This window comes from Myotis myotis, unplaced genomic scaffold (genome assembly GCF_014108235.1).
Source record: "Myotis myotis isolate mMyoMyo1 unplaced genomic scaffold, mMyoMyo1.p scaffold_m19_p_1, whole genome shotgun sequence".
Classification (NCBI taxonomy): Eukaryota; Metazoa; Chordata; class Mammalia; order Chiroptera; family Vespertilionidae; genus Myotis; species Myotis myotis.
The window spans coordinates 193,728,845-193,741,612 of record NW_023416313.1 but is presented as its reverse complement, the minus strand read 5'-3'; the positions used below and the strand labels follow the sequence as shown (position 1 = coordinate 193,741,612).

The 12,768-nt window shown below is 45.5% G+C and overlaps 1 protein-coding gene across 1 annotated transcript in view; it reads right to left on the bottom strand.

Annotated features, from left to right (window-relative positions):
• The window catches only part of SYT16 (synaptotagmin 16), a 237,860-nt gene extending 236,131 nt beyond the window's left edge, over positions 1-1,729 (bottom strand). The window contains exon 1 of the mRNA XM_036309320.1: positions 1,616-1,729. Within this exon, the coding sequence (XP_036165213.1) occupies positions 1,616-1,628 (13 nt within the window). The 5' untranslated portion in view covers positions 1,629-1,729. The remainder of the gene's footprint in view (positions 1-1,615) is intronic.
• Positions 1,730-12,768: the final 11,039 nt, after the last annotated feature.

The window sequence follows — 12,768 nt, the reverse complement described above, 5'->3', positions numbered from 1 at the left end:
CACAATCTACATTTATCTAATTTTAAAAGGAGGAGAAGCCCAGCCAGCATGGCTCAGTGGCTGAGTGTCAACCTATGAACCAGGAGGTCACAGTTCGATTCTTGGTCAGGGCATATGCCCAGGTTGTGGGCTCGATCCCCAATGGGAGGCATGCAGGAGACAGCCGGTCAATGATTCTCTCTTATCATTGATGTTTTGATCTCCCTCTCCCTCTCCCTTCCTCTCTGAAATCAATAAAAATACATTTAAAAAATAAAAACAAAAAAGATGCGAACATTTGGTATCTCCACACATATAAAATGTTGGCAAAGGGAGAGGAGGAAGGCCAGCTGTGTGCTCATCACTGTACAAGAGACAGGCTAGCTTTGTCCTGACTTCAGAGGTAAAGAGCCTGAGGACACCTTCCATGGTCCCACTTCTAGTGAATTTCAGAGGTTTGAAATACAGGTTTGTTTGGCTACAAAAACCCATGCTCTCTGTACTATACCAAAGCTGTGTTCTTGGCTGGGATAGTAAATGGTTTAAAATAAAAACAATAAACTATTGTAGAAATGTTGACCCCCATCTTTGTCCCTTCTCACCTCTCAAAAATGCCCACCAAAGGGTGTCTCTAACCAGTACACCATTCATTCACTCAATGAGTCTCTAATATGTGCCAGGTGTGTACTATGGGCTCTGACCACAGCTCCTTATCTACATGGTAGGTATGCAGCAGGTGGGATGGTGGTTTTACTCTGATCTCCCTTTAAGGCTCCACTATGGACACAAATAACAGGGGGTGAGGGTAAGGGCAGGATTGGGGGGATGGGGAGCAATTAGGGGATATGGACACATATGTAATACCTTAATCAATAAAGAAATAATAACAATAATAATAATAATAATAATAATAACATCTAGCTTCCCATACATCTAAACTGGCTTTCATAGACATGACTCCATTTCCAAAAAGCACTTAGCCAATAAAAGCAGTGGTGCCGAGATGCCCAAAGCAGGCCAGCCCAGCGCCTTCCAACATTTCCATTCAGTAGTTTGAACCTGAAAGTCAATACGCTCATCACATTCACTGCCCACAGTGACCAGACATGGTCTCTGGCCCGCCCACAGCTGCGCTAGTAGCATGGCCCGAGTGGGGCCACCGGGCAGCCAGCAGTCCAGGCACCTTATCCCCAAAGGCAAGTCCGCAAATCCAACCCAGAACTCGAGGCGGACCTTGAACTCGCAGCACCAAGGGTTAGTGGTGCCTGGGTGGCAGGGATCCTCAAAGCCTGGCCCTGGGCCTGAGGGCACTGCCCCCAAACGACAGCAAGGGCAGCCCCCTCTGCCTCTCTGCCCCTCTGCCCCACCGCATCGCAGCGTCCCCTCCACCTCCGTGCGGCGCACGCCCTTCTGCCTCGTCCCTCCCGAGTGGGCTGCTAGGACCACCTGCGCCTCTGAAGTCCCGCCTGGTAGCGAAGGGTGATGGGCAGAGGACCAAGGGCCCGTCCAGGGGCGAGGGGAACCCCAGACGCTGGTCCGCGAGCCCGGCATAAGGACAGGTGTCCAAAGAGGAGAACTTCCCACCCCGGGGCCCCGCGGCCTCCCACCCGGGGCCTCCGCGGCCCAGCGCACTTACTGTCAGTCGCCATGGTCCGGCTGGGGCTGCGGGGCGGCCGCGGCGGCTGGGGACCCTGCGCTGAGCCCCGCCAGGCGCGCGCTCCTCGCCAGGCCCCGCGCACTGGGGGCCTCGCCGCTCACAGCCCCTCCCGCCGCGCGCCCCCGCCGCGCCGCCCGCGCCCGCCGCTGCCTCCCACCGCCGGCCCTCCGGGCCCTGGGAGCCCAGCCCGGCGGGCAGAGCTCAGGGAGCTGTGGGCGCCGGGCAGCTGACCCACCCCACCCCCGCTTCGCAGCATCCGCCCCCCCACCTCCCCACCCCCAAGACAATGAATGCAGCAACTTGGAAACGCTCTCCTGGCCACGCCAGGGCCACTTCTCCAGGCTCCCTTTCCCATTACAGCCCGTTTCCAGCTCATTCCTGCCTCGAGCTTCCTACCTGTGGCTTGGGACGCACGGATCAGAGCTTAAGCCCATTGGGTGTGGAGGGCAATGCTGAGCCAGGTGCTGACGTGAACTGTTTGGGAAACCTGCCCTACACACCGTCCTGGTCGGTCCCAAGGTCCTGTGCTCCTCGTGCTACCATCTATGTTGTCTCCAATGGGAGAAGAGCATCTGGCACACAGTAGGCTCTCAGTTAATATGTGCTGAGTGGGTGACTATGTGACTGCAGGCCTGCATGAGTAAATGAATGAATGGCCGACTAACTGATTGGATGCCAACCGGATGAGCAATTAATTGGCATAGGATCAGGGGCCAAACCACAGCCCTGCCAGCTGACTAGAAGAGGACTCTAGAGTCAGTGGATCAGCCTGATGAGTGAGCCTGGCCGCTTTGTGCCTCACAGGCCATTTGTGTTTCAGGATGGCTCTGCACTGAAGCTGTCTATGAAAGCTGAATACATCTTCTTGACGTCCAGAAACCAATTTCTGATGGGCTCTTGGTATGTCATGGGGAATGGTACATGAGAACCCCAGGTCCTTATGTAAAGAATCAAATGGCTCAAACGTGTGTCACTTCTTACAGATACAATCAGTTTGGTGCACTTGGGGATGCACATTCCCCCAATCAATGAGGGGCACCCAGCCCTGGGCTAGACGCTGAGAAGACACTGGAGTAGGTGTCACCAGAAGCAGCTGCCATTTGGCTGGGCAGACACAGGAAGCAACCAGAGAACAAGACAGGCGGGCATCCTTTGTGGTGAGGTCACAGAGCACAGATACGGGAGCCGCGGGTATCCTGAGTGGGCTCACATCCAGTCAGCACATCTGGAGTGGGACCGAAGGGACCGGTGTGTTATTGTTTGTTTTTAATATCTGTGTGTTTAGCATAGGTGATTCTCAAAGCACCCCCTAGTTATCCACCACAGAGATCTGGCCCATCTATCTTTCACAACAGCGCTCTGTGGCAGGCCACGAAGCCAAAAGATTTGAAATGGATTATGTGGGAAAAGGAGGGGGAAAGAATTAAAAATGAGCCTGGTGCTTTGAACTATTTGAAGCTCAGAAATCAGGAGATGAAGCTGGTTTGAAGGGAAAGATGGGTGAGTTGGCATTGGACTCATTTGAAGAGTCAATAGGACATTGTGAGGCTCTTTACTTATTAATTGAAGCTACTTTTCTAAGACAAAGGAAAAATTGTAAGTCAAAGTATAATTTTAATCAATGTACTCTGAGTGACCCGTTAGGTAGCAGGCTCATCAGATGATGGGCCTGGAGCCAGGTGTCAGATGAGAAGGGGTTAGAGTCAGTAGGTTGTAAAGAGGTGAAGGCCCACAGTAGAGAGAATTCTCTCAAAAAGTTTGGCAGGGAAGGAATGAAAGGGGATGGAGAGCTTTAGAGTAGAGCAGGATTGAGGGAAGACTGGGGTTTTGTTTATTTAAGATAGAGCATTGTTCAGCAGGAAAGACATTTCTGTCTGCATATTCAAGTACATAAGAGGAGAAAAGTGCACTTTTCTAATAACTAAATTAACTTTGGGGCCCAAGTCCCCATTCTACCTGTTGTTATGAAGTTTCGTTTTAGTCAGGTTTTCCTCAGGCAATTCAGAGTTTTCCTTTTGGAGGAATGGGTTGGATGGCACCCGGGCTGTGAGGAGGTCTCTGGCCCCGGGCACTGTGCCCACACTGTGTGGAATCCTATGTCTGGACTTATGAGCTCATCACACCTCCTCAGACGTGGCTGGCCTCCCGTAATCAGTCCGTGAGTGTGGCGTCCACAGCTCTGGTCTCTTGCCCACACTCAAAGCCTCTCCAAGTCTGACTGTTCCTCCTTGACTTTCCCCTGGGGAAATACGGCTATTTGCCCACTTCATTCTCTGGAAATCTATGAAATCTCAGGCCTTTCTAACCGGCCACACAACCATTCCTTTCTTGCCATTCCCTTACCATGGTGGCTAAGGGGAACTGTATACTTCACCAACAAACAAGATGTTTAATATGATTGTGAGACAAAGGTTCCCTTAGGTCTCAACTTCTCCAACTTGTTAGTTCAACCTCCACCCCCCAAGCCCTTGGCAATGGGCCTTTTCTCTAAGAAAGGGAGTGGGAAAAGTGAGTATGGGACGTTTTCAACTCCATGTAACTGCATCAGGGTGGCCTACGCAGTAAGAACTGCTTATTATCTCATATAACAAGGAACACAAAGGTGGGTGGTCGCATGGTTGGTTTAGCATCGCAACAACATCCTGAAGACTCAGCCTCTCTCCATCTTCCTACTCTGCCATCTGCAATCTGTCAGCAGGTCCCCTTCATGATCACAATAGATTGCTGCAGCACAAAACTTCATGTCCTCACATGACAACATTCCAAAAGTCGGGGAGAGGACATACTTCCTTATCTCTGTTTATTAATGAGGACAATCTTTGTAAAAGCCCTCAGAAGCCTGCTCCATCAATTCTAGCTGCAATTAAGGCTGGGAAAGCCAGTATCTGTTCTTTTCAGCTTTTATGACATGTAGTGGGTTGTGCCAGCAAGGAAGAAGGGGGTAGGGGAGAGAGTTGGCCTCACTATCAATGTCTGCTTTTATCTTCTCATATCCCCAGTAGAATCTCACCTCATTTCTCTCCTTAATGACCCTTCCTCTCTCCATGGCCCAGGAAATCTATATCTTAAGGAACTGGAAAACTGACTCTTAAAAGATCCTGTATTCTTGCAAATCTTTGTATCTTTTACTTGATCCTTAGCTTTTAAAATTTAAAAGCCAAGATTTGGGTTCCTATGGTTCTCTTAAATGCCAGGGTCTAGTTAGAGTCAGGGAGACCCATAGGGTAAATGAAATTACATAACAGGAATAAAAAATACATGTCAGTATCGAGCTAGTATGACAGTGGTTCCACGGGAAGGAGCCATTGGAGGAGAGAATCTAAAGCAGTGGTTCTCAACCTGTGGGTCATGACCCCTTTGGGGGTCGAACAACCCTTTCACAGGGGTCACCTAAGACCATCGGAAAACACATATATAATTACATGTTGTTTTTGTGATTAATCACTATGCTTTAATTATGTTCAATTTGTAACAATGAAATTGGGGGTCACCACAACATGAGGAACTGTATTAAAGGGTCGCGGCATTAGGAAGGTTGAGAACCACTAAGAGAGGCAGGAATTGGCGTTGGCTGAAAGAGTGGCTGGCATCGCCAGCATAGGCAGAGTTTTACCTTAGAGAGAAAGACCCATTTTCATCTCAGAAACTTAAGTTGAAACAAAGGAAGTAATGATGCAAAAGGATTTTGTGGTTGGAAGAAGGAGCTTGAGGGAGCTTAGGCATGCTACATGGTCTGAGTTATCTATAATGTGGGATGTATGCTTAGTTGCCAAGGAAGGAAGCAGAGATGAGGTTGAGGACTTAGGACAGCAGGAAAGGTTTACTTGCTGGGAAAGCAGGTAATGGAAGGAGATGGGACTTGAACAAAGGCCAAAATAAGGAGGGGTTCCAAGTCACTGTATCCTCGCCACAGCCAGCAGCAGGGCTGAGGGTGGGGGTAGTTGGAGGGATACATGAAGCCACAGCAGGGGTAAGGATGGCCTGGGGGGGATAAAGAGAGGTCCAGAGCCTATAGACCCTGAGGATGGTAAGTAGGAAGACAGGTTCAAATTGGGGAACGTTAGCTTTGGAGTGTACACAGGAGAAAGGACAGGACTAGCAATCTATATATATAAAAGCCTAAGTGACCAGTCAACTATTGAACCAGTCGACCGATTGACCAGTCGCTATGACGTGCACTGACCACCAGGGGGCAGATGCTCAATGCAGGGGCTGCCCCCTGGTGGTCAGTGCACTCCCACAGCGGGAACACCGCTCAGCGAGCTTACCAAGCGGCAGCAGTGGCAGGCACAATGGGGCCAGAATGAGCAGGAATGGTGTGGCGCCCAGCTCAGGCTCGGGCTCCCCCCCCTCTTCACCCCCCCCCCCCAGCTGCCTGCTGCTTCGCACACTACTACATCCCTCGGGGTCCCGGATTGCGAGAGGGCACAGGCCAGGCTGAGGGACCCCACCAGTGCATGAATCTGTGCAACGGGCCTCTAGTTGATTATAAAATGTTTTAGCTAAGGTACAAATTGATGGTCAGCAGATGGGAACCATCCCCTACCCCCTTCCCTAATTGCCAGTTTATAGTCACGGGAATATAAAGCATAGCATGGGAAATATAGTCAATACTATTGCAATAACTATGTATGGTGTCGGATGGGTTCTAGACTTTTGGGGTGATCGCTTCTTAAGTTACAGAAATACCTAATCACTATGTTGTACACCTGGAACTAATACAATATTGTATGTCAACTGTAATTGAAAAATAAAATTTTTTAAAATAATTTTAAAATAAAGTGTTTTAGGTAAGGTAATTTATGATTATTGCAAGGCTCTTCTGACTTATTATTTGCCATAATTGTGATTCAGATGTCACCATCTACATTACTTGAGTTTATTTCCAGTGTAAGACAGGACATTATCGCTGACACACACTGCATGGAAATTACCATATAGGCTCTCTGACCCTTGGCCTATGGCCACATCCTGTTGACTTTATCAACACTCAGGCTATCACAAGCAGTGAGGGCAGGGAAGGGGAAAGGGCTGAAGCCACACACCCAGTGGGTCTGCGTCGCTGTGGAGACTATTTTTGGTTGAAATGGCCATTGCTTCGTCTCTTTGTTAGAGGGATGAAATAGAAAACTTACTTTAACTATGATTTATGCACGTAGCTGGCAAGCTACTGAGCATTTTATCTGACGAGAGAAGACTTTTTGATTGTTTTGTGTAAAACTTGACTTAGATTTTCAGTCTATCTGTCCTCAGCTTCTGAATTCAAATGCTTCAGTACATTCAAACACGGCATGGTAATAAACCAATGAAGCTTTTCCAACTTCTTCCAAGCCATCGGGTATTATGGCACTAAATTATGATCATATAGCACCTGGGTGACTTAAACGACTTAATAAATTCCCAAAGAATACTAAGTGGAATCTTGGTAACCTAGGAGACACTCAGGGCACAAACCCTGTGAAGGTTCAATAACTTCTGGATAAGTAGGGGGCTATGGTTTCATTCATTTTTGCAGCAAAAACTGTCAGGGATGCAACCCTTGGCAGAAGGAGAGATCCACGCCTATACAACTGTGCCCTGCGTGCGCACCCCTGTCCATGGAAAGCCTGAGTTTGACAAACTGAGGAATCAGAGACCGGAGACTGGGCTCTCAGGGTGGTTGGGAAATCAAGATGGGAAATACCTGAAAGCAGCAATTACAGAGAAGAGAATAAAAACCCCAAAATGTGAGAGTGAAACCCCTACAATCTTAGGCCACAAGCAGTGCAAGAACTCCACTGAATCCAGGGCCAAATACCAGTAAACTGCTGCAGAGCGGAGAGTGCTGAGCAGGTATTTCAGCAGCTGCCCACTCAGGCGTCTCCTGAGTTCAAACTCCAAGCCCTGCCAGGACAGAGCAATGTGGCAAACACTTTAGGCTTTCCATGAAAACTTGAGAAGGGCCACATACCAGGACTAAGTATTTGCCATAAAACTGAGGACAAAAACAAAACAGATCCAGCTAACAAAGCCAACAATCAAACCTCTAGAAGTTTAAGATGCTCTGTCAGTAATATAACCATCTCCTAGAACAGTGGTTCTCAATCTTCTGGCCCTTTAAATACAGTTCCTCATGTTGTGCCCCAACCATAAAATTATTTTCATTGCTACTTCATAACTGTAATGTTGCTACTGTTATGAATCGTAATGTAAATATCTGATATGCAGGATGGTCTTAGGCGACCCCTGTGAAAGGGTCTTTCGACCGCCAAAGGGGTCGCAACCCACAGGTTAAGAACCACTGTCCTAGAACAACATTCAACATGCTTTAGAGAGAGGTAAGAGTCCAGCACCTCTAATATGAATCATCAGACAATAACTACTAGATGGAGGGTGTGGGAGGGGGACAGGAAAATGTGACCCATAGTCTACAGGGAAAAAAATCAGTCAACTGAAACACATACATTGATGACCCAAATGTTGGAACTAGCAAAGACTTCAAAATAACTAGATAACTATATTACACAATCTGCAGTAAAAGATGGATATAATGGGTAAAGAAATGGAGAATTTAAGCAGAGATATGAAAATCATAAAAAAGAACTATGGAGACATCCAGAATTTGAAAAATCCTACATCTAAAATTTAAAAGTTATGGATGAGATTAACAGCAGATTAACCCTTTGCGGTCCAATTTTATTTTTGGAATTCAAACTGTCTGGTCCAAATTAATTGAAGGGATTGAATGGTGAACCGGTTTGCGGTGTCTCAGCCTCGACATTGGACTTGCTCCTAGTGCCGGGTCTGTCGAGTCAGCCCCCACGTTGGACCGAAAAGGGTTAAATACATGAGAAGAAAGGATCTGTGAACTTGAAAACAAGTTGAAAGGAATCATCCAGTCTGAAGAACAGAGAAAAATTATGGTGGGAAAAAGGTCACAATAACTTGTGGGACTGTATCAAACACACATGTAAATAAAGTCCCAAAAAGAGAAGAGTGAGACCAATGCAGAAAAACACGTATGATAGACTGAGAAAATAAACCACAATAGACACACGTCAAACCGCTGAAAACCAAAAATAAAGAAAAAAATATGTTTTAAAACAGCCAGAAAAAAAGGGAATAGCAGTGAGAATTAAAACTTCTCATCAGAAACAATGAAGGCTGAAGACATTGGAATAATCTTTAAAGTGCTAAAAGAAAAAAAGCTGTCAACTTAGAATTCTAAAGCCAGAAAAACTATCTTTCAAACATGTAAGTGAAATAAAGACATTTTCAGACCAACAAAAGCTCACAGAATTTGTTTTCAACAGAGTTGAGCTACAAGAAATTAATATTGAAAGAAATTCTTCAGAAAAGGAAATTTATTCCAAAATGCAAGCACAGATTTGAATGGAGGAAAGAAGAGCATTGTAAAAGCTTCATATTATTATTATTTTTTTATTTAAAACAAGAAAATGTATAACGAGATTTATAACACAGAGAAATAAAATATATAACACTGTCACAAGAGATAGAAGGGGGTTTAAATGGAATTATATTAAGTGAAGGCTATCCATCCCTGTGCCACCCAGGCAGTCTGGCCTCCAAGCAATTTCTCTTAACCACTGTGCAATGCTGCTGTTTGTCAAATGAACACTTTTGTCACTACTTGATTCTTTCACCAAGTTGCAATACTGACAATAATGTATAGCATCATTATCATTTTAATCAAATCATGATTGAATAGAGAAATCCTTAAGATTCCAAAGGCCTGTCCTGCTCACAACCTCTTCTAAGTTGCCAGAGTGGGTCCTTCCACATACTTGGCTGTGCCCTCTTGCCTGTGACACTGCTATACTGGCCACAATTGACTGTACCAGGAATTTGTGCCTTAAAGACAGTCATCCTCTGGGTGGACATCAGAGAGACCAGAATGACACAGTAATCTGTGCCCAATCAGGGGGTTCTCTTTTGGATTATAACTAGTAGAACCAATCAGACCTCTTTCAGAGGCAAAAGTAGCAGAGGAAATGTGCAGAGACAAGCTGGAAAACACTGGAATAAGAGTGTGCATATTGTGACTATATAGCAATGGACATCTATTTCAAGATGAGGCTACAACCGGGCCATCCAGACTGCACTACATGGCAAAGACCTATTTTTTCAGCTTTCCAAAAAGCTGTGCTTTGATGAGATAAGGGACTTACTGTACTCTATATTCTTTTATTATTATTATTACTAGTGGCCTGGTGCATGAAATTTGTGCACAGAGTGGGGGGTTCCCTCAGCCCAGCCTGCACCCTCTTGCAATCTGGGACTGCTGGCTCCTAACCGTACATCTGCCTGCCTGCCTGATCTCTCCTGTCTCTGCCTGCCTGATTGTCCCTAACTGCCCTCCCCTGCCACCCTGATCTCGCCCCCAACTGCTCTCCCCTGCTGGCCTGATCTCGCACCCAACTGCTCTCCCCTGTCGGCCTGATCTCGCTCCCAAATACCATCCCCTGCCAGCCTGGTGGCCCCCTGCTGGCCTGATCTCACCCCCAATGGCCCTCCCCTGCTGGCCTGGTCTTGCCCCTAACTGCCTCTGCCTGTCTGATCGCCCCTAACTGCCCTCCCTGCCAGCTTGATCTCGCCCCCAAATGCCCTCTGCTGCCAGCCTGATTCGCTCACAACTGCCCTCCCCTGCCGGCCTGATCTCGCCCCCCAACTGCCCTGCCCTTGCCGGACAACTTCGTTTTAATTGGTTGGTTTCTATGCCAGTCAGCATCAAAAGCTCTGCCTCCTAGGCAGCCATTGGCTCCTCACAGTTCACCCAGATTTGGTTCTGATTGGTCGGTTTCTATGCCAGTCAGCGTCTCCAGGCCTATCTCTAGGCCTGATCAGAGCGGTTGGGCTGATCAGCAGCCCCCGCAGAGACCCAGAGAGAAAGAGAAAGAGAGGCAGGGCTGCTGGTGAAGCCCGGAGAGAAAGAGAGAGGCAACGGCTGATCAACAGCTGCCATGGAGGCTGCGGATCAGACCCTGCCTCTCTCTGGGCCTGATCCACAGCCCCCTCAGCAGTCAGTGCTGGGTCGCAGCACCCGCAACAGCGGCAGTCAGTGCTGGGTTGCCATGGCAACCCAGTACTGACTGCAGGATCTGTCGAGCCTTCGGTCGGTCGTTACGAACCCTGGGTTTTTATATATTAGGATTATTATTATTATTGATTTTAGAGAGAGAGGGAAAGAAACATCAACATGAGAGTGAAGCATCAATCAGTTCCTTCCTGCATGGGCCCCACCAGGATCAAACCCAAAACCTTTCAGTGTATGGGACAACACTCCAACCTGAGCCACACCTGCCAGCGATGTCCTCTACATTTTTAAAATAAGCCTCCAGCATTTTAGGTAACATGCCTTTGTTCCTTGCAACCTCAAGGAGTCTGTTCAAATTTATCCAAAAAAAAAAAAGCCAGACCTGCAATATACAGCACATTAAACCAAATGATTCAGGAATAAAAAACATGTAAAAAGGGGTTATATAGCCAGAGGCACTGGCATTTACTTCAATACAGGGAATTTTTAAATGTGTTATGAAAATTACTACATAGTAGTTCAAAGATAAATGAAAATGTGAATAGTTAAGCACCCACAGAGTCCTCTCAATGCCATTTTAAAAACAAGCAATCTCCAAACTATAATTGAATTCAAGAATCAAGGGCAAATTTGGGAAGGCATTGATATCTCTGCATATTTTCCTACACTTTTTATGTCAAAGCTAAAGTGATAAAGATCACTTTCAGCTCATAAAGATCCCTTTTAAAGATACCTCAGTTAAAGACATTTTCCCTCTATATGTATCTGTGAATCTTTTTGTCATAACCAAAATCGGCTATTAGGAAGAGGATATATATCGTATCTAATTCAACTTGGAAAAAGAAAACCAGGCGCTCCTTAAATTGTCAACTGAGCCATAAAGGTTTGTCTCACATCAATCTGAGGATCTTGGTAAACACATAAGCTTTCAATTATTCTGACTTAAGAAAATCACATGAAACACTAATAACCACTCTGGATTCCTTAGCATCCCAGTACATTTAAAAAGCTTACACTTTCCGGTGGTAATTATTTTGAAGTTTAGCATTCACAGCATTTTCAAAGCAGTACACAGTTCTTAGTATTTTTGACAAGTCAGTAATACAGCTCTGAATTTACAGCTGAGAAAAGGATTTAAACAAAACGAAATTAATGTTTTAAGGTTACACAATGAATCAGTGGCAGAAGTAGGATACAAATTTTTGACTTTATAGTTTCCAGATGAGAAAAATACAAGTATTCAAACCATTTTAGATAAATGAATTTTCAATGCATTTTCCCTATGATATCACTGTCCTAGGAATCCCTGTAGAAGACAAAGTCTTTGCCTAAATGTTGGCTCATTATCCCTCCTCTGGCAGTAGACAATACCTTGCAGGTGGTACAACTGTGTTTGTTTCAGGGAAAGAGCACTTTAATTGGGTGTTAAAGAGATTGGGAGTGTTTCCCACACTGAATGCACCCACTCAGTTAGGAAACCTCTGAAGCATTAAGAGAAAGAGGTTAGAAACCCAGATGGGAGCTTAGGTGTGCATACAACATAAACCCATAACAGTACCAGAAAGGAAACAAAGACAACACAAAAGGATTGCTCATACAGAACTGCATACTTCTGAAGAAATAAATTACAATACTTTATTTTCAAAGTGAAAAGTATTCCCCCAATAAGCATCCATACAAGCTCCATTTTCTTCATGGTCCCACTTCTTTTATTCACAGTTTGTTTTTTAGATCCTCCAAGTCAGTCTGGCATATAACGTTAACACTACTATAATTCCAATTCTCTACTTTGAACAACACTTTCATATATTAAGATTTCTGAAAGCTAAGTGGTATGATTTTAAAATACAGCTTGCTTATGAACACTGCTACATGCTTCTTCCCTTACAAAACATTAATGCAGTAAATATTTAATATTAAAATCATTTATTTATGACTTGGTGCAGTTATTTTATTATAATTAAGTTGAAAATGTAAACAGCTTAATTTAATAGGTAACTAGTATTTTAACACAGTTTGATTCTGAAAACCCAGTTAAACACAAATATTTTCTATTTTAACCCTGTTCAATAAGTTTCAAATTATTCACACAGCATTT